Below are 24,470 nucleotides of genomic sequence, written 5' to 3' on the forward strand. Positions count from 1 at the left end.
TAAGAGGTTTAATGTTAAGCCTTCTCACTTTGCAAAATGGCAGGAAGATAAGATAGGAGCGAAGCTATTAACGCGTGTATCGATCCTAGCCGCGTCTTTGTTTTTGCTCTCATTTCTGTAGCGACCGCTAAACTGTGCTTAAACAGGACATGCTGGAGATAATACGGGCTATATGTTTGGTCCGAAGGAGCTCTTTTAAAATGCGGAGCGGTAAAGCCGTGTTGCGATACCCATGGAAAATATTACGGAGAAGCTGGCTCCCTGCGCCTCTCCGTGATTTGGAGGGTTCTCACAGGCTTCTGGAATTACCCGAGGCGGCAGTTCCCAGCGAAATTGGGAGTTGGACGCGTTGTTTTTCCTCTCGCCACCCACCCCTCTTCACCCTTCCAAGAAAAGGTTTAGTGGGATTTCTTAGCGCTGAGAGATTCCCACATTGCTGGGATTTTTTTTTTTTTTTTTTGTTCCCAGTGCCGCCTCTGAGTAAAATCTTTAGCTTCTTGGTTAGACGTGTCTGCAGGAAGAACTAACTAATATTGCTCAAGCAACTTCATTTTGGAGGACATAATCGCAGACGGGATTCAGCTTGAAATTTTAAGGCTGATGGGTCGGTGGAAGAGGGAAAGGATATTCGAATATAGCCATAATCAGACCTGAAAGGTGTGGAGGAGGGGACAGTGCGACAGGGAAATACAAGGAAAAGCGCACCTCACCCTCAACCACGCATTGCTGCCTTTCCACCACCAAAGCAGCAGCCTACACCGGCCTCTGTGTAACTGGTACGCGTGAATTATTTGCCAGAGACACAGCTGGATCGTGGCAGGCGAGCGCTGTATCTTGGGAACAAGTACGCGAGAGGTTAGACATGAGATTAGCCGAAGTGATTATCGGAGATTGTGCCTAAAGTACCTGCTGAAGCCTGGAAAGTGTGTAATGCAAGTGTTTGCTCGGCGTGTAGATGCTGTTCACAAGTTGTTGCTGTTGCTCACTTGTAGCGAGCCCTGGCATTGCACGTTTAGGGAGCCTGCCCGCTCTGGAGATAGTATATAACCTTTCACATCCAGACTATTTATTTGGTGTAAGAGCAAAGCCTGATAACAAGCTAAAAGCCGTAGCCAAATATCTATTTTGTTAGAGAATAGCAGGCGGATTGTTTCCAAGAATAACAATGCGTCTTTGATATACCCAGAATGAAAGCTGTTACTATAATCGGCTTACTCAAGAGTAGGTGACAGAAATCCATTTACCTCCTCACTAAAACAATTAGTGGTCCGGATTTCATATTTTAAATCTGGTTTAGAATAAAAATATCAATGAGAATAATTTCAAAGAAGTTTAAACCGCGACTTACACAAATATTTACTATTTTCAATTATTATTTTAATTGTTTCCCCTTCCCCCCCCCCAAAAAAAAAAAATCCAACAGGCTAGAACAGAACAGTTAATAAATTGAGACGAACTCTTTCTTGTCCTTTTACTCTCTGCATTCAGCACGCTGCTTTCTGGTGTGGAAAGTCTGCTCAAAAGGCCATTCATTTAAAATCCGGGCACAAATCACGTTTTACGTGTGTTTATTTAAGCACACCAGGACAGAGTGAGCAAACTCCGCCAACCATCCCGTTGTTAAGAGGAGCCCCAGTGCCAGGGAAACCACTGCTTTTATCAAATGCTGAACTTGGGGCAAAAATGCCAACATTGCCCCGGCAGCGCCCATCGGGAAGGACGCTCTCATCCGCGGAGGCAGGAGCAGCCTCGGGGCTGTATCATTCCCAGGAACAAAGAAAGGAATACAGTCGATACATTCCATAACGTTTACATTTTCCCTCGATTTTTTTTTCTTATTTTTCCCTTAGAAGAAGTGACCTGGGCAAAGCACCCTGCTATCTAAAAGACACTGTTATAGACCTTTTAGAAAAACTAAGTCCAAGGCCGAGGTGAACTTCAGGTCACCGCGTCTAACAAATATGAAAATGTCGCCTGGTGAAGGGCACGCCTTGTTATTTAACAAAGACTGTCAATGTGTAAGATTAATAAGAAACAAAATGCACACGGTGTCACTTTTCGGTCACTTTGAAACTTGGGACAGCCTCGCATTCAAGAGGGGAAAGCTGGGACTAAATATATTCAAAATGGTTCAAATCAAAGTCAAACCAGGCTGCTAGTGTGATTCTTCCTCCTCCTACCGCTCTCGGTGGAGGATGCCCGGCACGGCAAGAGGTTGACTTGAATTATTATTATTATTATTATTATTATTATTATTATTATTATTACACTACTATTATTATTATTATTGCTGTTGTTATTATTCTTTTATCTTTCGTGGTAATTACGTTTTAGCTGCGTATGTGGAGGGTAACAGGAATGCTTGCCTGTTTCACAGGAAAAAGAGGGATCCCCTTTTCCCCCCTCTTTCGGTATGTATTGAGTTGCTTCTTCTTGGTGCATGAAAATTTACTCTCTCTCTCTCAACTTAATTCCAGTGCTGTCCCCATCCCATTCTCGGCCAGCCTCTGTCAGGAAACTCTTGCTTCTTTATTAATTGATTGAAGTCTCCTTCTCCAGTGAAATCGAGCCTTTAGTCCTTCTGGAAAAATAAGGGAGCTGGCCTATTTTATCCTATCCTTTTCTTTCTTTGAGAATTTAGGGTGATGGTACAAGTTTGTTAAAGGGAAGTACTGGGGGGAAAAGGGTTTGCGATTGTTTATTACAGCCATAAATCTTGCAGTAAAATGTCGAAATGGCCGTGTGCAAGATAACACTTGGTGGTCTTGGCTGGGTTCTTGTTTATGATAACAAAACCAGAAAGACACGGAACAGGCCTTTTGGAGGTCCTGCCTCAGCACATCTTCACAGACTAAGAGAACCACATGAAAAAACCAGACTTGAGCTGGGCAGCTCAGGTCACCTTGCAGATTTACACTATACAAAATTGAGTCCTCTCTGTAACCAAGCGCCAGAGCCCTACTGTAGAAAAGGGCACGGTGAAACTTTGAGATCTAATCACAGTAAATTATATGAAGCAGAGCCCGGTCAACTCTCCCAATATAGCGCTGATCTTAAAAACCGAGACAACACTTCTCGTTGTGTTTTACTGTGGCGTGGGAACACGGCAGCCTGCTGTAGTGCTCCGGCCATAGAGCCTCAGGACTTATGCCGAGGATAATATTTACGATACCCCAGTGTAATTCATCTGGTGCTAGCCGGCAGGTATTTGTATGTATGCGTCTCTATGTGTGCATGTATCTCTTTATACCGGGAAAAAGCTGTCGTGGTGGACTTCGGCGATCTTTTACTTTTAACAGTCATGCAGATCAGAGTTTTTTTGCTTTTTTTTTTTTCTTTTAGGAAATGAGTTGCTGTTGTTTTGTTGTTTGGAATATAAATAAAACAATCTCCCCTTTTTCTAGCAAATGTGTGCTGTTGAGCAGTTGCGGCTGTCTCTGTGTGTAACCGCGTGTGTGTAACCGCATTTCCTCTCCACGCAGAGTAAATAGAGAAACTTATCTATTAAGCCAGTTAGAGTTCCATAGATGTGCTGTTGGAAATGAGTGAGTAAATGTGTTTTAACTCTCTTTACAAATTAGACATTCGATAGTAGGAGGAAATGAGTGATTGTTTAGATAAGTACCCCAGTATACCCAAATGCTGGAAATGTTCTAACATATTACAAGCCGCATGCAATGTGCGTGCCTATGTGTCTGTGGATAAAATATAAATCGATACGCTGTGTGTCTTGTTAGATAGAATATATATTCAAATAGAATTTTATTGCATGTATCCATTATCTATTAAACTGCAAAAGACAATAATCTGAATTTAAACCAGGGTAACTGTTAGTGTAATATCTTTAGGAAGACAAGATCTAAACTGTATCATATTTACACTTGATATATTAGAAATATTTTCCCATACCAGCAGATGAGACTTAGCCACTCAGCAATTATATTCTCTAAGGGTGTGGTAAATATTTCTATCTGTTTATATTCTTTCCTGTACAGATGAAAAAAATAATCTGAAAAAGTTCGCACCTACTCCAAATGTGGTAGACTAGCTGACATTCAATAAATATTTTTTCCCCTTAGAATAAGAGCGTAATTAGTTTAACCATCAAATTTCAATTACCTAAGGTCAGGGCGGTTGCCTTGTTTCCCCCTGAGCTGCAAATACCGTTAACAGTCTCAGTTTTAGCAACGTAGAAGTGCCCGAGTGCCCTCTCCCTCCTACACCAGGGTTTGCGAGCTACTGCTGCGAAGGCACTAGCGATTTCTTATAGAAGTGAAAATTTAAAAATAAACCCCAGACGAGGCACGCCAAACCAACAGACTTAAATTCGTAGTTCAGAAAGCTCTGCTCCGCGGAGAGGGATGCTCACAGTGAGCCCTGTAATCGCCGGTAGGAAGTGTTTGATACCGTCGTGTCCGTCTTCCCCTCTCCCTTCCCCCTCTGTTCCCCGTTATTTTCAGGCTCGCTCTATGTCTCACACCCCACAAGCCCCTCGAGGACTCTCCTCGGCCTGCCCGCAACCTTCGTTCTAACTTTTGCGTCTATTCCTCCAATTAGCCCAGCTTCAAAGGGGCAAAAGGCTGTCTCTGGAGCTCGCGGCCGCCCGCGGTCCGCAGTGGCAGGGCGCTGGGGACAGACCCTGGAGGGCGGCCGGTGGCCTGTGCCCGACAGCTGCTGCCGCCCTCTGCCTGCGCGCAGCCCCGGCATTTGGAGATGGGCTTGTTTAAAAGGATTGTGCAATGCCTTGTGCAATGCCTGCCTCCCTCTGGATCACGCAGCTGGGCTGCGCTCCGCTTCCTCGCCCTACTTCCTACACTCTCCCACGGGAGAACGAAGACACAAAAAGTGCTGGGGCGGGCGGGGTGGGTGGGAGACTGTCAAAGCCGGATTAGTTTTATCTCGCTTGACACCGTGACTGCTGGACGCGGCTCGGGTCGGCGGGCAGGAGGAGCCGGGGATGCCGGTGAGGAGCGGACGCGGGGCGCTCCCTCGCCAGCCAGCCGCCGCCCGTGGGGGCGGCGCGGTCCCCGCGAAGGGTCCGCGGGCGCGGAGCTGCCCTGCGGCCGCTCGTCCCTCTTCCATTTCCTGATCCGGGGTCCGCGGCCCCGCGCGGTAATTGGCGCTGGCGGTCAGGTGGTGGCGGGGCGGCGGGGGGTGCGGGTGTGTGTGTGCGCGGGTGTGTGTTTGTGTGTGTTGTAGGCGCTCCAGGGGTGGGAAGAGAGGAAGGGAGGGGAGTGCAGCGGGGAAGGCGGGGGGGAAGGGCTGGAGGCCCAAACTTTGGCAGCGGCAGCACTTGACAGCAGCGGGAGGGGGAGAGGGAGGGAAGGGAGGGAAGGGGGGGGGAAGGGGAGGGGCCTCGCCGAGCCCAGAAAAACGACAACGCGAGAAAAATTAGTATTTTTGCACTTCACAAATTAATGACCATGAGTTCGTTTTTGATAAACTCCAACTACATCGAGCCCAAATTCCCTCCCTGCGAGGAATACACGCAGCACAGCGGCAGCGCCGGCAGCTCCGCCAGCTACCACCCGCACCACTCGCACCCGCACGCCCCGCCGCCGCCGCCGCCGCCGCCGCCGCACCTGCACGCCGCGCACCCGGGCCCGGCGCTGCCCGAGTACTTCCCGCGGCCGCGCCGGGAAACGGGCTACCAGGCTCCCGCGGCGCCGCCGGGGCCGCCGGGGCCGCCTCCCGAGGCGCTCTACCCCGCGCAGGCACCCTCCTACCCCCAGGCGCCCTACAGCTACAGCAGCGCTGGCAGCGCCGCCCCGGGCCCCGAGCAGCCGCCCCCGGGCGCCTCGCCGCCGCCGCCCGCCAAGGGCCACCCCGGCCCGCCCCAGCCCCTGCTCCCAGGCCATGCCCTGCAGCGCCGCTGCGAAGCAGCCCCCGCCGCCGGGGCCGGCACCGGGCCCGCCTGTCCGCTGCTGCCCGACAAGAGCCTGCCCGGGTTGAAGGGAAAGGAGCCGGTGGTCTACCCCTGGATGAAGAAGATCCATGTGAGCACGGGTGAGTTGCCCTTGCCAGGGGGAGGTGGGGATGAGCCTGCAGAGGAGGGAAGGGGGGAGGGTGCTCCCGGGACCGGGATGGGTCGTTGCGTGTATGGTTTTTTTTTCCCCATCCTTCTCCCTCCGCGTTTCCTAATAGTAAAGCGGAAAAAAAAAAAAAAAAAAAGGGAAAAAAAAAAAAAAAGAAAAAAGTGAGAAACCTTTTGTATCCGGGGTCCTTTATCAAAAGATTTACGAGACGCCAAACTGTTAGGGCAGTAATTATAGCCCCCATAAATTTAATTGCCCTGCAGTGGCTCTGGGCCATGTGTCTTTGAAGCTTTTCTTCTAACCCAAATGCCCATCACCATTTTTTATTGCTCCTCGATTGTCCGCACTGTCGATAGGCTGGGAAACAATTTTTCTTGCCGTTTATGTATCTTATGTGAACCCGGTGTCAAGTTATTATATAATGATTATGTTCCATCCCTTCCCCTCTCCTTCTTTCCTCTCCGGGTGTGTATGTGTGTGCCTGTGCGTGCACGTTTCAGTCAATCCCAATTACAACGGAGGGGAGCCCAAGAGGTCTCGCACTGCCTACACCAGACAGCAGGTCCTGGAGCTGGAGAAGGAGTTTCACTTCAACCGCTACCTGACCAGAAGGCGACGCATCGAGATCGCGCACACCCTCTGCCTCTCCGAGCGCCAGGTCAAAATCTGGTTCCAGAACAGGCGCATGAAGTGGAAGAAAGACCATAAACTGCCTAACACAAAGATGCGTTCCTCAAACCAGTCCACACTGAGCCAGCAGTCCAAAGCACAGACACAGGGCCACCCCCATCCGCTCGATGGGGCTACACCCAACGCAGCTGCGCTATAAATTCAGTTTTTGGTTTGAGTCTTTTTGGTCTTTTTTTGTTTGGTTGGCTTTTTTTTTTTTGGTCGTTGTTGTTGTTGTGTTTTTTTTAATATATATATATATATTTACCTATCTATTGGGGTTTTCAAGCTGCCTCGAGGTGGAGGCTGGCCTTTTGGACCAAACTGTGTAAAACAAAACAGGAGCAGAAAAGGAAGAAGAGACGTGTCCAAGAACGGGCACATGTTTAAACCAAAACCCGGACGATTGTCTACATTGTATATAGATAATGGTTCCATGCCCATCATTTTTTTCTATTTATGGAAACGCTCTCTTGCCCTCGGTGTAAGAGAGGGATGGATGCTGTCATGGACGAATTCTCTGTACCTAAGACGGACTCTTTTTTTTTTTTTTTTTTTTTTTTAGGGAACATGTTAAAAATAAAAAACATTTAAAACAAAGCAAAGAGCTCGTGAGACACTTGTGTAAGGCATTGACTTGAATAGCGCTGTTTTGTGGTGTGTTCATGGATTTCTCAGTGTGTGCTTGTGTGTATGATGGTGCACAGGCACGTATACACACACAGACCAACATGGGAGAACGAACATGTCCACAAGAGGTTAAAGACTTATGAAAAAGTCCCCTTACGCTGTCTAAAGGAAAATGTTTTATGTATCAAAGGTAACTTAACTGGTTTTAAGTGTAGCCCCCTCAGTAGCTGTGATTTATTAGTTTTTCTCCACATTCCCTATTGCATTTATTTAAAGAAATATTGCTATAAAGGCTGTTGCTGTCTTCATATTTGGCACCGTCTAAATAGTTTGGGTCCATGTACAATTTGTGGATTTTTGGTGTAATGTATAACAGTGCCAAATGCTAGTAATAAAGATTATTCTGTACAAAAGAATTAAATGCTTGAAACACAAGTCCACTACGTGCTGTTTCATCCACCTTGTGCTTGGCTGGTGTTGGCATCAGGAATGGAAAACAAAAGTTTAATACATTGGTTTGACTTGGATTCATCTTGTCAATAAGGTAATGGTTATTTTAAATGTGGTGAAAAACCTCCTGACTCCTACTTGCCTGGCAGGGAAAAATTGCGTTGCGGGACAAGGAAAGGTCTTGCTTCATTGTATAGGTGAGTGGTGCTCTCTTTAGCTGACTTAGACAGAATGAGCCTGACTCCACCGCTGGCCGTGTGACTGTTTTCAGCTGCCTGACAAGAGAAACTGTGCTTCTTCTGGGAGCCAATAAGCTCCCATGCCGTGATAACACTTTAACTCTTTAGCCAGTCGTGGTTTATTCATTCATTTTCGCCTGATTATGATTTCTTAACTGGCTAGCACTGTTTAAGGGGAATACTTGAACGGTAACCTAAAATTTCTTTTCAAGCTGCCTTTTCTGTGTATTTTTTTTTTTTTTTAAGATTATTTCAAAATGTGCTGAGAAAGCCTTGGTAGACACATGAATTTGGATACAACACATGAGGCTTTTTTGACCGAGATTGTCACAACTACTGTGGCAAAATGGGATTCATCTTGTTCCACCTCAGGCTGTGCATCTTCCTGCTTCCAGGCAGCTAAGGAGTTCAGGCAAAGCAGAACTGCTAATGGAGAGCCCTGCTTGGGGCTTTCACAACATGGTGTAGCACTGAGCTGGGTAGGAAAAGTCCTGCAAAGGAGCTCAAGTGCTACTAAATCTTCCAGGGAGGAACTTGAAGGCCAATAGTTATTTATTTACTCACCCGAATACATACAAGATGGATTCTTGGAATCAGTGCTTGTCTTCACCTAAGTGAGGCTGCCAGGACCAGGGGGCATCATCATCCCTGGTTGAGGTAGCAGCAGGCTTCAAAGGTTGTGCCAGCATCCCTGCCTAGCCATGGAATATGTACCATCCCAGAGAAAAATGTAACGTGCCACTGGCAGAACACGTTCAGCATCAGGGAGGTGGCAGCTGTAAACACCCTCAGCAAATACGGCTGTCCCCATATCTGACCAAGGAGAAGGCCTGCAAAACACACTTCTGCTCTCATATTAATGTTTACTAAATCCTGAGTCACCAGTTATCTCCTTATAAAGGGAAAAAAATGTAGCTGTATGTCAGGTAACTACTATCTGCAAATGTGTAACTCTTCATTTGGTTTATTGCTTGAGAATCCCTCAATGTATTTAGAGCCAAAATTAGCACAACTGAGCAAAATTCCAGCTGAAACGTATTAATGTATTAACTGGCAGTGCGGAATTTCTTTAGTGTGCAGCCTATGCGTATAAACCTGGTTTGCTCCCATTGTAAAGAAAAATGAAATCACGCTGCAAATAGCAATTTTAGCGAGAATCATTAATCACCTCCTACAATAAATACTTCTTTGTAATTCAACAGCGGTTCTGAAAGGCATTCTCTTGGAAAAGTCTGTGAAGACGCAAAGGATTTTCCTGGGGGAAAAAAAAAGTGGTCATGTGTAAAGACACAGCATCTTGGCTGTCTCCTAAAAAAATGTACATTCTCTTGCTGGAGATTGAACTGCGGACTGCAAAATACCCCATGGCCGATTATCATCGTTTAAGGTAAATTCTCCTTCCTTCTCTTCCCCTTCTGCTTGTGTTGGGAGCAGAATGCTGCTCCCGGGCTGGGAGCCCTCTGCTCCCTGCCCAATACCTCCCATCTTTACAATAACCTCAAAAATTACATCGTCCTGTTTAAATCTCGCATTGTGCTCCCTTTGCTAAGGCAACCAGGAGTTCACCGAGAGGACAAATTTTCTATCCCATTAATTGTTTTTTTTAGAGGAGCAGACTGACCCTTCAAACCCTTGACCTTTAAAGACAGTATTCTTTTTAATCCGGCACTTGGACCTAAATGTCTCTTCCCCCCCTCCCTCTCTCTCTCTCTCCCGGTGTCTCTCACACACGGATTTATCTGCTCTGGCCACAAAGGCGAGCACAGCTCAAAACGCTGGAAGTGGAAGTGTGTCAATATTTCAAAGAAAGACCAAATCACCTCGGAGTCAATTTGCTGTCAGCAGGGAACGCCACTCGGTTAACCCCGGCACCCACCTCCCCTCCACCCACCAAGTAAAATACTCCTCTCCCGAGATCCCCATCCTCGTTTCTCCTGCAAGCTCTTGCTATACCTGGTGTTTCATTACAGGAGGAGCTGAACTGTGACAAGCGCATTGTGGTATTTAATAACCAGGGCCATCCTGCATCGGGGGATTACGCAATGCTAGGATTTTTTTTCTTTATTTTTTTTCTTTTCTTCTTTTTTTTTTTTTTTTTTTTTTTTTTTTTTTTTCCCAGGGTGCTTGCAGTCCCAGGTCTTCTTGTCCTGTGTTTGTAAACGAGGAAAGGGTGGGGGGAACCCGCACACAGGCGGAGATCCTGACAGGCTTGCAGTGAAACTCCAGCTCTCCCGGCCCCCCGCCTCGCGTCAGGGCCGCGTTCGGGCAGCCCGGGCTCGCCCGCCGTTCCCGCACCTCCGCCGGAGCCGGGCGAGCGGCGCGGCCGCGGGACCCCGCACGTCACGTCCCCGAGGAGGCGGAGGCTCTGGCCATGTCCGCAGCCTCACGGCCTGGCCGGGCCGCGGCGGGGTGGGACCCCGGGCTGTCGCTCCAGGGCTGTCCCCTGCTGCGCGGTGCTGCGCGGGCGCCCAAGCCCTGCCCCCGCGGGTCCCGGTGGGGTCGGAGCTCCCTGCGTGGGCAGGGGGAGCTCCGCGGCCGCCTCCCTCCGGCCCCGGGCAGCCCTACTGGCTCCGCCCGGGCCCGCGGACTGGCAGCACTCACCCGTGGAAGACGGCCCGTGCAATGCCGCCCTGATGCTCTCCCGTCCCCCTGCCAGTAGCGCAGAGCCCCCTCCCCGCTGCGGACAATGACGATTTGGGTTCAACTGATTCATTTGGAGTTGGGGGGGCGGAGGGTGTAAAGCTGCCCCGGCTCGCTGTGCAGAACGGGACAAACCCTTGTTAATAACGCCCCAGAGCTCTCTCTGGAAACTGAGGAGCTGTCAAAGGCAGTAGAGATTAGGGGACCCAAGTACGAGCATCCCTGCGCTCGTAGATAAAGGTGTTGCGCCTGTTCTGGGGGAGATATTGAAATTTTAATCTTTAGGGTCACGTGACTCATTAAATAATTAATGCAGATAGTCAGGAATGGATCTGTGGCCGTCAGTCCTCACTAGGAGTGATTCTCTCAGAAGTGAAACTCAACTCCTTGTTACTGGAGTTTGTTTTTCTTTCCTTCTTTCTTTTTCTTTTTTTTTTCCCTTTTAAAAAACCCCACCTGATTTATCTTGAAAGATTCTAAACTTCTTAAGCAAGCAATAGGGTCTGTGTTGGTAAGTAGGTAGTGTGTATTTCTAGCTTGATGACTTTAATTGTTTGTGCTTGCTTTGTCTGCTGAGCATTTGCTTAACAAGTTTAATATTTAGAAATGTTAAATCTTTGTTTTAGCTGCCTTGTGGTCACATTATGGCTTTTGGTGATTAAGTGTTACGGAGGCAAACACACTTGATAATGTTCTAATTCACACTGTGGAAGGCTGGGTGCCACAGTGCAGGAGGACCTTTTTTTGTTCAATTTTCCTGGCGTTAATAAATCACCGTCTCTTAATACATGGCCAAAAAAGCAATGGAAATGCAGTGAGCATTGCAAAGGAAAAGTCATGGGCGAATTTCTCTATGACTCATTAGTCTGAACGATTTATGTACGAACTTAGAGTGCCGCAATGAATATTAGAGCTTGGGATAACAACAAATTAAAAAAAAAAAAAGTCGTAGTTTTTGTAAAGTGCTTTATTGCTACATAGCAACTCTTTCAAGAAACAGCGTACTTTAAAGGACCGTGGCAGTGTAAAATATGGTAGCGTGACCTAATAGCTCCAAAATAAATAACAGAAAGTGCTGGCACCATTTTCAGATACACGCTCCATATTTAACACGAGTGGGACAACACAGTCACGACATGCTTGATCGATGATTATTGCTGTTTGTAACATGATTATTGATTAGGGATTAAAACGGCTAAGGTACGACTTTGAGCCTAAAATGCCGGGGGATTCCCCCTGTGCTGAAGCGGAATGGAAGGAGAGGTAGAGCTAAGGATAACCCCAGGAAGCAGCGCCCGGGCTCTCTGATTGCAGCTCGAACTTCCAATTTTCTTTTGTGTTTGCCAGTAGATTTTAACAGTCAGCGCTTGCAAATTTATGAGACAGCAATAAACAGTTTAGTAGGCTATTATTGCATGATTTTATGTAGACTGGAGTTCAACACCAAATTTAAAATTATTAGCGTAATTATGGAACTACTAAATTACCAAAGCAAAGTATCTGCTCGAAAAGTTGTCCCAAGACAGACTTAATATTTCCAGGGCTCAGATAACACCCTTCAGCAAGAATGGTGTTATTTAATTATTAGCATTTACATTTACTGACGATTGTAAGCTGCATTAGCTGGATTTTATTAGCAAGACTGAATACAGGGGTATATTGTTGTATCTGACAAATTCATATGTAAAAGTGATTCAGTGAGTGGCATGCAGATAACCTGACTATTGTCTTTTTGGACCAGCAATACTGTTTATTTTAGGGGAAAAGAAGTAGCCCAGTTCTTTCCCCTCCGTCAATGGCTTTCATGGATGTCGGCTTTTTCGTTGCTGGGGTGTGTGTGCGTGTGTGTGTGTGTGTGTGTGTTGTGTTGGTGGATTTTTTTTTTTTTTTTTACGCATTTGGGCCTGATCCCGCTTCGCTGAGGTCAATTGTTAGTCTCTTAGTGAGCTTGTGGTGGCAGGATTGGGCCCCGGCTAACCGTTTGAATAAAAGCCCAACCACAATACGCCCCGCGTTTAAACTGGAATCCTTTCCGAGTTTTATTCAGCAGAGATGAACACCACGACTTGTGTTTAATGTCTGTTCTTGATTAAATGATCCTAAACAAAGGTTTCCCAGAGGAAAATAAAGCAGACATTCATGTAACAAGAGTTAGGAATGACAATATTTCCAAACACTTGGAGACAGAAGGCATAGCTGTCTACAGGGAAAAAAAATAAGGAAAAAAACCCAACCAAAACAACCGCACGCTTTTATTTCTCAGCTCCCCGAGCTCTTCACCCGGGTGGGAATCCACGCTCCACGCGGGAGCCCGAGCCCGCTCCATCCCCGCCCGCCCCTCTCCGGGCTCTCCCAGCGCACCCGGCAAACCATGTATTGCCAATGAAGGAGCAAAATACCTCCCCCTGCACTCCCCGGTAAGGCACTGTTTGTTGCTTGTTTACAGGGAGCCCCGAAACGAAGCCGCTCGGCCGGGGCGGTGGAAGAAGCTGGGAGCGCCTCAGCCCAACCCTGCGCAGCTGGAGGAGGTAAGAGCCGGGCAGCGGCCGCTGCTTTTGCGCCGGTGGCAGCTGTAAGAATGCGATTTGCCTGGTACCTGCATGAAGAACAAGACTGCTGGAATGAAATTTTGTTGTTGTTGCGATAAATATTTAACCTAGCTGGAATTTTTTTCTGGATTGGCTCTATTCATCTTCTGTGGGTGGTGAATGCGCGTGTCTGGGCAGACAAAGAAGTGTACGGGACCTGAGTGATCGCCATCCTTATAAAGGCATTGGGGACAGGAAGGATGCAAAGTCATCTGAAGAGCGAAAGAGTTAGAGAATTTCTTTGTCCGTTCTTAGTTCCTTCCGAAATCAAAGGCACCAGGCGAGGGAGAGAGGGTTGGAGCCAGTTCGGTATTGAATGGCTGCTTATCGCGGCTTGTCTGTTCGCCTCCTCCTCGAGGAGTTCCGCAGCCAGTCCTGCAAACGAGAAGTGCATGTGGGGATGTTAGAAAACCTGATTTTTGTCTGCGTGCATACAACAGAATGGTTCGCGAATAAATTTCTGGTATTTGTCTGTCCTGGCCTGCTTTGCACTGAGTGGAGGTCAGTGTCTGGTGGTTCGGAGTTGCTGAAGTCCTTGATGTGCTTGGTCCTCTGGCAGGAGAAAAGAAATGCTTTCCATAGTGACAAATTTTTTTTATGCCGGCCGTCGAGAGGGGAGGATTACATAGAATTAGCTCAAATTCCTGCTAGATTTACCTGCTCCTTTTTGGATGTTGATGTACAATTAGTGTATTTTACTACCTTTTAAAAGCGGCCATAAATTACAGGACTACAAGGGCTCTTTGTGTTGGCTTAATGAGCTGCTTAAATCTTAACTACAAAAAGGCGCTGCAAATGTCTATTCACGCTTGCGTTCGGAAATTGAAAGCGAAAACACGGTACGAAGGAACCTTCCTCCGGTGGCATGTACCCACAGCATTGCGGGCGGAGATATTTGGGATTCCTTAACGGACCCAACACCAGCAGACTCAGCTGACTCTGAGCAGAACTTCTCTCACAAGGGCACAGTCGATAACGCTGCTCTTTTTATCTACTTGGGAATGATCAAAGACCAACTTTATCAGGCACACGGATGTAGGTAAACAGCTCTGCACCCCAGCAGATTGCAAATCTTTCGAGGTAGCGAGGAAATAAGTACTTACATCGTACGGGTGATTCCCATTTCAGCTCCACATGGGAGTGACAGGCACACCTCTTACCGACTGGCATAAAAGTAAACTTGAAGCACAGTAAAAAATCTAACTCTAATTATATTGAAGGTAACTTCAAATAGCATTAATACTAAGATTGACTCTTAATGCCAGAACGGGCACAAAGGGTCTCCCTTAATGAAGGCACGTTATGAACTCAGATCTGTTTGTTGTTACTGAGGCTGGAATTTAAACTCAGCTCCAAGGCATGTGTATAAAGCACAGAAAAATCAGTAGTACACCTACTGATAAAATCCACATTTTTTCTACTAGAAACAGACTTTCGGGTCTCCAAATCATCAAGGTAAACAACGTTGAGTGTCCAGGAACAGGAACAAAGCAAGAAATGGGGTGACGAGGGAAGTCTAGCGCCTGCGACTCGCAGCATTATTTGAATTTGCATCTGAAACCTCGTAATCACGCTACTAGAGCAAAGAAAACTTTCTCCAAGTTCGGCGGAAGAGAATAATTTTCAGCTGCAATTCAGGACAGCACAAAGTTAGACAGACTCCCCCTTCTGCCTTCCCAAAGCACATTCTGTGAAAGGTATTCGCACGTCAAGAAGTTACTTTTTTAAAGAATTAATTAGTTTTCCCACTATATACACCAAGTTAATTGTTAAACAGTAGTTTTAGGATTAACTTGACCATTAATACCAATAAAGATGTTCACAGAAACAAGGTTTTGAAGCCAATAGCCACAGCTAGCGTTAAGGCATTTCAGATGACTTATGATTATGATTTATTGCTTTTGTAGTTTCTATTTGCTCAAGAGTGTAACTTCTAAAGCCATCTTTCTACTTTTGACGCAAAGCAGTCGATAACTTTTTACAACAGCCCCAAGAAAGACTTGCTTCGCTTTTTTTCAACATCTGCTCCATTCCCCATTAATTTCAGTTTCATTGTTGCAGAACTTCTCTGTGTGTTTCCTCTATGGGATGCAAAACAAATTTAAAAGAGCCGTGAATCCCTCTCAAGCAAATATCGGCCTTGGTTTACCATAAGTGTGAGAGTTGTGGAGTTACCAGGCAAGCTGATAGTTACAGACCCGGGCATGTCGAGTGTGCCTAATGCCCTCTCTTTATTAAAAGTCTGTAGTTTTTATTGCAGTTTCTAGTGAGGGATAATATACGTATACCCTGGTACTAGCTTAGTCACTTTCATATGAAAAATTGCAAAGTTTTCTCCTGCTGTAGCGTCATGCTGACTTTGCTGCAATGCCACTACTGTACACAGTTATGAATGGGTTTACATTCCAGTGGCCCACTTTTACAATTCAGGTGAGAGTATGATAAAGCTTGTCCATAACACTAAAAGTCATCTTTCAAAAGAAATCTCCTTCCATTCTGTTCAATGAAATGTAGGTGAAACAGTAAGAGGGGATATGTAGTTAGCTTCTTTGAGCTCATGGGAGATGGTGAAAAGATTTGGGCAAGGGTGTATACATGATGATGCACAATGCTGGAACCACAGAACTGAACCAGGAGCACGGTAAAAGCGTGAGCTATCTGATTTACTTTGACTCCTTCCAGAAAAGTTGTGTGAGTGGAGGGTTTCTTTTGTTTGTTTAGCTTATTGTGTCAATAGCACAAGTTAAACAATCTTACAGGGAAGATGTGATGGGTTCACACACAGGCGAAGCTGCCTGGCTCAGGGGCCACATACAACTTTGCTTTTTTCTTTTTTTGCTATTTTTTCCCCTTAGGCAAAGAACTCCCCCTCCCCAATTTTTTTTTTCCTTTTCCAACGCTAGAAACCTATAATTTTGTGCATCACTCAAACTAGCTGTATAGGAAATGCGTAAGCACAGGTTTAACAGCAAGGTCCCAAAAGATTTTGCAAAATTCAGAGGCACGCCAGTGAAGGAAGGTTTATTCTTCATAGTTTGTTACGAGGACAAAAACCAACTAGGCTCTTAGAAGAGACTCTTTTTTGCCTTTGTCAGGTAATTATAGGTCTTTTTAGTTTCTACAGGAGCCCTGATGTAGCGTGGGAGTTGAGCAAGCCCTGTACAATGGCAGGGTAGAGGGAGCTGGGAGTGGGGGGGAAGGCTGGTAATCGTCCCGTTTAGAAGGGGGCTGGAAATGATAGCATTAAGATTTGGGCTTTCTTCGGGGCTTGCAGAGGACATGCGACGTAGAGCAGAGTGGCGGGCCTCGGGAGCAAATGCCGGTTAATTAGGCTAAGTATCAAAGTGCGGCGTTATAAGAATTCATTTTACCTTCCAATGGGTTTTGTGTAAAGAAATATTGGTGTGGGAGGAAAGAGAATCAGACCAATCTCCCACCATAGTCATCTGCATCTCTTAGATTTTTTCCCCTCCCTTAAAACTCTTCTTTAACATATTGGGTTAAGGCTTTAAAAAGCGAAGGCTCGCGCTAAGAAACCCTGTTCCTTCAATGATTCCCTATTTCAAATAAAAGGATTTAAGTTGACGTATGACCACGTGAGCACATAATACAGCGCATTATTGTGGCATTTGGAGTGGAGACCCGGTCTGGCTCCGTCTGCGATTACGCTTTTCCAGTTTCTGTTCAGAGCAAGCACTGCTTTCTATTATTTTTTTTTTCTCCTGCCCCCATCACCGTCCCCACAAGAGCTGGCCATTTCGCTGACAGCTTTCGTTCCTTATGGAAAGGTTATTGTCGAGCCGAGAGGACGAAATGCTTCGTTAAAAAGGATGGATTTTATTTTAAGGTATTTCCGTTGATTGTTCATTTATGTGGTGAGTTATTGCTGTTCGAGGCAAAGGTCAGTAGCAGAGGCTGGAGTGAGTGCGTGTGTGTGCGTGCGGGTGTGTGTGTGTGCACCCGGAGCCAGGCTGCTTCCCCCTTTGTTTCAATTTGCTGTGGTAAATATTCAACTCTACCCTTGCAGCGAGCAGAGCAGGCAGAGTTTGCTTCTTTATTTATTTTTCTCCATAGAGATCCCACACTGCTGTTGATGGCCAGCTGCCTCCGCTACAGCCCCTCGATTGCCATTTTACCATTATTTATGACCGGCTGGAGATACGAAGCCTCTTTTATTGTCGTGTTTGACTAGTTCTCACCTTAATTTTATTCTATTATTTTATTTGTGTGTTTGCGTGTTTATTTATTTATGTATTTGGGCAAGTCGTAGAAAACGATGTGGGGGGTGTGTGATGCTCCTCTGTCGGGGTCGTGCTCGAGTGTGCGGCGGCGGTTGTTGTTTTATGGGTGTTTGTTCGGCCGCTGCCGCTCCGTAAATCGATGACTATGCGATCGTGCTGCCATTTTATTTATGATGCTTTAGTGGTACTTTGTTTATTGTGCGAGGAGCGCTGCATGAGTGCTCAGCTCTATGGCAAAGCTTCCCCTTCCCAAATGAGCCAAGTCGCTCCTCTTTATTTCTCAGCGGTGAGAAGGATCTGAACCAAGAGCCAGCCACAGCTTCTAACAATAAATCAGCCTCGAAAATGTGGGGGTTTATTCTGCCTCTCTGAATCGGTATCTGGAAAGAGAGAATTAAAAGGATAGGAGTAGAAAGTATCTTCTAGGAGAACATATACTAGCTCTAAATTAATATCCATGCCGTCGCTTACATAAATACAGATATATCCATATACATAAATATGTATTTGTGTATACTTATCAATGTGAATGCATAGATATAAATGCACTTTAAGTGACAAAAATGAAAGATTACTTAGCTATCCAAAGAGGGCTAAATGCTAAATGAAACCCTGTTTCCCCGGTCTGCCTCGGCTTTGGGAAAGGTTGGAGCCCTGGGACAAGCTTTCCTCCAGTTTGTTCCATGCCTCTCGCTTATTCCTGTTGAGCCATTTTGTGTCCAGTTACGCGCTGTTTGTAATTGCTCGTCTTCTAAGGGGTCAGAAAGAGAGGGAGAGAGGGAGAAAAGTGAACGATGATAAAAACTCCGCTGAGAGCACCAAAAAAAAAAAGGTTATTTCACTCGAAGCTATTCGCGGCCATTCTGCAGAGACCTTCAGGGTGATGTTTGGGATGGTCTCACGTTTCCCTGCCCTTTAAAGCGGCTCTCGAAGCAGAACTGACCCAAATAAATTTTATTTCTCCTTCTCGCCACACTGAAGCACGATGTCTGTCTCTTCAGCAATGGAAGAAGAGCTCTTTTGCTCCCATCTATGTGTCTAAATGCCAACATTGGCGTTGCCGTATTTTGAAATGGGCCAAAATGTGCCTCGAAAATAAAATCCAAGCTTTAATTGCAGATAAATTACTTGGCAACCTTTCCTCTGATTTATGACCCAGTTTGGATGCATATTGACCCAGTTAAAACACTCATAAATAATACAGTCTAAAGTAAATGAAAGCAAGAAGAGTTCTGGAGGGAAGGGGGATTTCAGTGAGTTGTGTAAATAATTTCAGTCCGTTGAGCAAATAGCAAAGAGTGCATTGCCTCTCTAGTGTTAGAAAATATAAACAACAATTTAGATAGACCATAGCTTGCTTCGATTGTCCACTCCTTCTCTAATTCAACTGATATCCCCTTCTAACTCTCTAACGACTTGGACAGGCACCGCTTCCAGGACTGGCCCCCTTCTCCCTCAACTCCCAGCCTTGCTATTTCATCTCTAAGAGATCCCCCAGAAGCAGCCCTGAATTATGGTGCTGCCTGCTTCCATTTCGGGGCATCCAAGGACAAGGCGCTTTACAGGCATTATTTTATTCGGAAAATAGTAATTCAGGGGAAGTAGGGGGAGGGAGGGGAGGGAGTGCCACTGAGTGGGACCCTTCGGGGAGAAAAGGCAGGTAATTTCTGACTCAGAAATCAGCTCCAAACTCTGCCCGTCCCTCCCCGAGCTAAGCCCTATCTCTCTCCGTGGAATGGAGCATCAAGAAAATATTCGGCCTCTGGGAGGGAAAGACAGATAAAAGCAGCGGGGATCTGTGCGTTGGGACACTTATCCCGACATCATAGGAGACATAAAAAAAAATAATCATCTTCTCATGTTTAAAATTACCTCTTTGGGGAGAGGAGGGGCATGGGGAAATGGGACTAATTGGAGAAATCTCGCAAAATACTCTTTGCAGGCAGTAAGATGAATGGAAGAAACACTTCCATATTCCTATGAACCACTTCGATTCTCACGACTGAAGTCCTTACATATCCTTTCATTTTTAAAAAGAAAACCTCCCCCTGCTTCCCGTTCCCCGTTCTTAAATACAGACATTTAGTCAGAAAATCCCGCTGGAGATGGCTCCCAAGTTGAAACGCGCTCTTAGGAAAACTCGCCCGGCTTTCGGCGGGGCCCCCCAAACCGGCAGGCTCCCCGGCGTCCGCAGGTTTCGGCAGTCCCCATCTTTCCTCTCCCCGTCCAAATCCTCCTCGCCAGTCCGGGGAACTCCGTCGGGGCGCAGCGCTGCCTCTGAGTATTTGGCCGGGCAAGTGGGCGAATGGAAGATCAGCAGTTTCAGAAGAAAGTGTGGGGTTGATTATTGACTAAAAAGACTTTTTTTTTTTTTTTTTTCCTTCCAAAGCAACATTCACAGGATTGTTTGAAGCAAAACGCATACGAAGGATTTTTGCCTCTTCCCTCCTCCTACGCTGGCCGCTTCCCCTTTCATGTGGTGCCTTCTCACTTATGCCATAAGGAGCAAGTGTTTTCTGTTTTAGTGCTCTGTTTACAGCTTTGGTGCACGAAGTCATAAATCTTGCATAGCCATAAATGACAAAAACCATTGGTATGCGTAAGAGGCCACCCCAGCCTTATAGTGCTTTTTATTTCTCGCTTCCCCCTCGCTTTGTTTGTATTTAAAGATGACGCTGAGTTCCCTCGTGCTTTAAAGGGACTAGTTATATTTATAATGCCTTAATTAAAGAAGTAACGTCAAGTTTACACCTAGATTTTATTCACAGGCTCCGCTCAGTGCACGGAGCCCAGAGCCCCGTTACCGTCTGCCAGACGGGCAGAATCTGCAACTTTGTTTAAGTTCTCGTTTGCACGGTCGCTGCCGCGTTTCTGTTGCAGGAAACTGGGGGAACACGACCACCCCCAAACCCCGTGGCGCTGAGGAAAGAGCCCAGCGCCTTCCTCAGCTGCGCCGCGGAAAGAAGCCGAAAGCGAGCTGTGAGGCGCCGGGCCCGCGTCCACGCGAGGCTCCCACCCACGCGTCCCCACGGGGTGCTGCGGGCACCCCGACCCGTCTGTGCAACACATGTGCGTGCGTGAGCGCCTCTGTGCCCGTCCCGGGCGCTGGGGATATTTGAGGGGGCCAGGGGGGTGTCTGTGTGTACATCTGTGTGTGTGTGCGCTCACGCATGCATGAGTTAATAATTAGTAACTCTAATGATTTCCAGCGTGGCTCTGAAAGCATTGCCCAGAGCGGGGATCCTGGTGGGCTTCGGTTGGCTCTCCGGACCCAGCCCCGGCTCTCCGGGCTTTGCTCCCCTCCCCGGTATTCAGCCGGAGCTGTGCGGGGCTCCCGGCCGTGGGGAGCGGCAGAGGGGCTATTCTGCAGCTGCCCCCCAAGCCCACCGGTAAGAGGGACAAACTCAAACCCCCACAGCAGCACCCTGGAGGCTGGTGAGAGCGACCCTTTGTGAGCGCCGTTTGTCTTCATTAGCATAATTTTCCTGGACTTTGGTGACGCCCGGGTGCGGGGGGGCTGCACTCCTTCGCTGCCGTGCTCCTGCGCTCCCTCCCCAGCCCCCACCCTGCCCCATGCTTCCCCAGGCGGCCGCCTTTCTTTCTTCCTTCCTTTTTTTTTTTTTTTTTTTAATATTTTCCTATTTTCCCCGCTCCAACTCCCCCCCACCCTCCCCCCCCGCCTTCCCTCTTTCTCCTTCCCTTCCCAGAGCAGCCCTGGGAAACATCCCCGTCCTCCGTGCCCCGCACAGGGGAGCACGGTACGCCGAGGACCGGCTCGGGGTAGGGTGCGCAGCTTGAAGCGTCCGGGGAGCGGGATAGGCGGGTGTGCGGAGCAGTCGACCCCATCCCGTGCGGGGCAGGACTCGCCCCTCTCGGTCGGGGGGTGCCGGGTGCAGATGAGCTGAGCCGGTGACCACCCCGCGGCCACAGGGATCGAGCTGGGGCAGACAGCCCCTGCTCTCTGGGTTGTGTCGCCTCCAAAAAAAAAAAAAAAAAAAAAAAAGAGAGAGAGAGAGAGAGAGAGCATGCTGGCTTCCGCCTCAGTCGTCAGAAGTTAAGGTAAGCAGGCCACAAATACGCTGCTATCAGTCGTGAATGGCGGAGTTTATGTCCCAGTGATTTATGACCGTAGACTTAAATGTCGGTTCAAGAAGAGTTCACAAGCTGGGGCTTCCTTCCAGGCAGTGACTGATACCCTTACACTTCGTGTTCAGGCAGCTCTCTCTCCTCTCTTCCCCCCACCCCCCACCTTCCCTCAACTTTATCTTTCAGGAAATCTTTCAGGGGGGCTGCCTGTTTTTTCGTCCTAGAGTCAGAGTTTGGGGCTCGGTTGGGAGTTACAGGGTAAAGATCTGGTACGCTTGGGAAGTTGGGGAAGCGCAGGGAAGAAGAGGGTAGGAGAGAACTGAAGTGGGGAGTGGGGGAAACCAGGCGGACTTTTCCCCCCCAAGCAATTTTCATCTGCTGTTTCTGGGCTGTCCGGGTGGAGGGAGAGAAGTTGGTAAAGTGCAGAGCCGTGTACTGTTCAAACCGAGACGGAGACGATCAAACAGGCTTTGGAAAGATTGGGGGCCCATTTGTGTTTGCAAGACCTGCCTTTTTGTCTTCGAAGGGGACAAGAGAGCTCTTCCCATCCCAGGCACCGGCTGGGGTAGTAAATCCACCTCCTCTCCCCTTTCCCGTTAGGATGCTGCCGGGGTCGTTGTCGCTCGTAATCCCGCTATTCCCACTTTCTGAATGACGGGGCGCTCCTCAGGTTACCCCCGCTTCTCTGTAACTTTGTAGGAAGTGATTAACTTGGCGAACCCAAACTCGGGATCTGATTTTTGTTTTTTTTTTTTTTTTTTTTTTTTTACTTGCTGGCAGTCGGCCGAAGCTCCAATAATATTTTGCCTTCCAAGTAAAGTTGCCTATTGTCTGCAGGCCGGCAGCTACGGGAGCAGCGCACCCTGCATCCTCGTTCCGCGCTGCCCGTCCTGCCAGCGCCACAAAACTTCGCAGCGGCCGAAGGAAGGTGAAATATTTGGTGTCGCGGTCATGAAAGGCGGGTGCCTTTGTGAAATCACCGCTGGCTGATTGTTTCCTCCTTCTCCTCTGGTTGTGGTGTCTATAGTCTCTCTTTCAAAGGAATTGAGAAAAATCACACCAGGCCTCGATAGCACAGGCAAGGAGAGGCAAGGAGCTGGAAATTGTGTATGCGCCTCAGATCTCCATTGGCTTATTAGCTTAATAGCATCCAAAGAGCTTGATTAGTGCAATAACAGGGTAACCGCCCTGCCGTAGGTGTGTTACCTTCATTTTGTTACGATCCAACAAAGGGAATACTGTTTTCTAAGAACTTGTATAACTTGAAAGGCGTAAAATGAGCTCGTTTGGTGCTTGTGTTGTGTAAGGCTTTTCGCCCCTAAGCATTTGTCCTCCTTAGATGTTTTTTTCTTTTTTTTTTTTTTTTGGGGGGGGTGGAAATATCCAGCTGCTTAAGTACAGGGAAAGTGGTAAAAGGAAAGAGGCCCTTCTGATCTGAAAAGACGTGGTTATTTGCCAGCAAGGGGTTAGGGGGACAGTGAGAAACACAATTCAGTTTCTCAGAACAATGTGAGTGCTTGTGGAAACACCTCCTAGATCGGAGGTTATGCACAGGTCTCCTCTCTCATTAATACGGGCGATTCTTTAATTGGTTATTTTCAGGCAGGTGACGAGTAGACTTTAATTTGGACGGGCGGGAGGGAATCCCAGAAATAAATGAGCATGGGTGACCAAAAAAAAAAAAAATTTTGGGGGGGGGAAGGGATTTGCTCGGGTAGGAGAAGCATTCTCTGAGTTTGTGTCCACCCTCTCCCCAGCCAAGTGACCCTCATACATCAAATTACATAGCAGTTTCCAAGACAGAACCTATTATCGCTAAGTTGGAAGGAAAGTTCAAGCCGTGGTCATGGAGATGAACGCTGGTTTTTCAGGTTTCTGGTGTGTTTTTTTCCCCCAATCCATCATGTTTTAACAGGTAGGATCTGGCTGATTCCACGAAAAGTTAGTGTCTTGAAAATAACTGCTGAAAAAAACAAACCAACGACCGCCCCTGCTGGCCTCTCTGGAGGGGCTTGGAGCGGCGCCGGGCGCAGTTGAGGCCAGACCCACTCGCGAGTGGGAGGCAGGCTCGGGGGCTCCGTGGAACGGCCCAAGCCGCGCTCCAGGACCGAGAGGGAGCGCTGCGGGCGGCGGGCGGGGCTCGCCCGGGCTGAAACCACTGCTGCCAGGGTGCGTGACCTGGGCGGCTCGGGGTGGTGTGCGGGCACGGAGGGGAGAAGGTGCTGGCTTCGTTTATTTTCCTATCGAGCATTTCATAGACAAGCCAAAATCCATCACTTGGCGTCGGGGTGTTTAAATATCCGTGCCTAGGAAACCTTTCCACCCTGCTCCTGCCCCCTGCTACATGTAGACAGGAACCATCTCATATATTTCTTTGAAGTTGTATGAAGAGCCATAACCGGCAGAGAAAGGCTAAAAATAAAACGACGCTGGTTAAAGGAGAGGGTTTGATCATAGGGTTGGACTGAAGTAATAGCCCAGCCCCTTTGCATTACCGATTCCTCGATCACCCTTATCTCAGAGACCGGTATTAAAACAGCCTCTTGGTGATAAACGATCAACCCGCTTGCTCTGTTCCTTAAGAAGAAAGAAATAATAATAAAAAAAACAAACCAGAAAGCCTCTATCCCGGTGCAGCAATGCACATATTTGTAGCTGCCAGTAAATCCAAGCAGCTTTTATATCGAAATGCTCCATGCCTGAGGCCAAGTCATGCTGCTAAATATTGCTGACCACTTTTTCTTTTATGGCTTTCATGTCACTTAGCTATTGAAAGTAAGATGGATTTGTACCATTTCTTCACCCTGCTCTGCTCTCCCCACACCCCAGGTCTGCCCGGAGAGGCCATTGGAGGAAGAGCGCCACGTGACAGAGGGGTGCCAATGTTATTCT

General features: G+C 47.5%; 2 protein-coding genes and 1 long non-coding RNA gene across 7 annotated transcripts in view; 2 read left to right on the top strand and 1 right to left on the bottom strand.

The window, feature by feature from the left end:
- The window catches only part of HOXA6 (homeobox A6), a 41,300-nt gene extending 16,832 nt beyond the window's left edge, over positions 1–24,468 (top strand). For 2 of the 5 annotated variants that reach the window (XM_068208361.1, XM_068208330.1), the window contains exons 3-4: positions 13,110–13,191; positions 24,408–24,468. In XM_068208361.1, coding sequence (XP_068064462.1) covers positions 13,110–13,191; positions 24,408–24,447 — 122 coding nt within the window. In that variant the 3' untranslated portion in view covers positions 24,448–24,468. Of the gene's footprint in view, positions 1–121; positions 1,416–9,225; positions 9,411–12,926; positions 13,079–13,109; positions 13,192–23,493; positions 23,630–24,407 lie in introns of those variants that run through there. The other 3 variants (XR_011004900.1, XM_068208339.1, XM_068208351.1) reach the window with 3 other exon arrangements.
- Positions 5,318–7,769, top strand: HOXA4 (homeobox A4). Its single transcript, XM_068208312.1, has 2 exons — positions 5,318–6,006; positions 6,536–7,769. Exons 1-2 carry the CDS (start codon positions 5,418–5,420, stop codon positions 6,862–6,864), a joined length of 918 nt encoding a protein of 305 aa, XP_068064413.1. The 5' UTR covers positions 5,318–5,417; the 3' UTR covers positions 6,865–7,769.
- Positions 17,069–20,189, bottom strand: LOC137484515 (uncharacterized). The gene is made up of 2 exons (XR_011004907.1): positions 19,573–20,189; positions 17,069–18,243 (listed from the first exon to the last, which is right to left on the bottom strand). It is a non-coding gene; the product is annotated as an uncharacterized lncRNA (long non-coding RNA).
- Positions 24,469–24,470: the final 2 nt, after the last annotated feature.

The sequence above is a fragment of the Anomalospiza imberbis genome, chromosome 1 (genome assembly GCF_031753505.1).
Source record: "Anomalospiza imberbis isolate Cuckoo-Finch-1a 21T00152 chromosome 1, ASM3175350v1, whole genome shotgun sequence".
NCBI lineage: Eukaryota > Metazoa > Chordata > Aves > Passeriformes > Viduidae > Anomalospiza > Anomalospiza imberbis.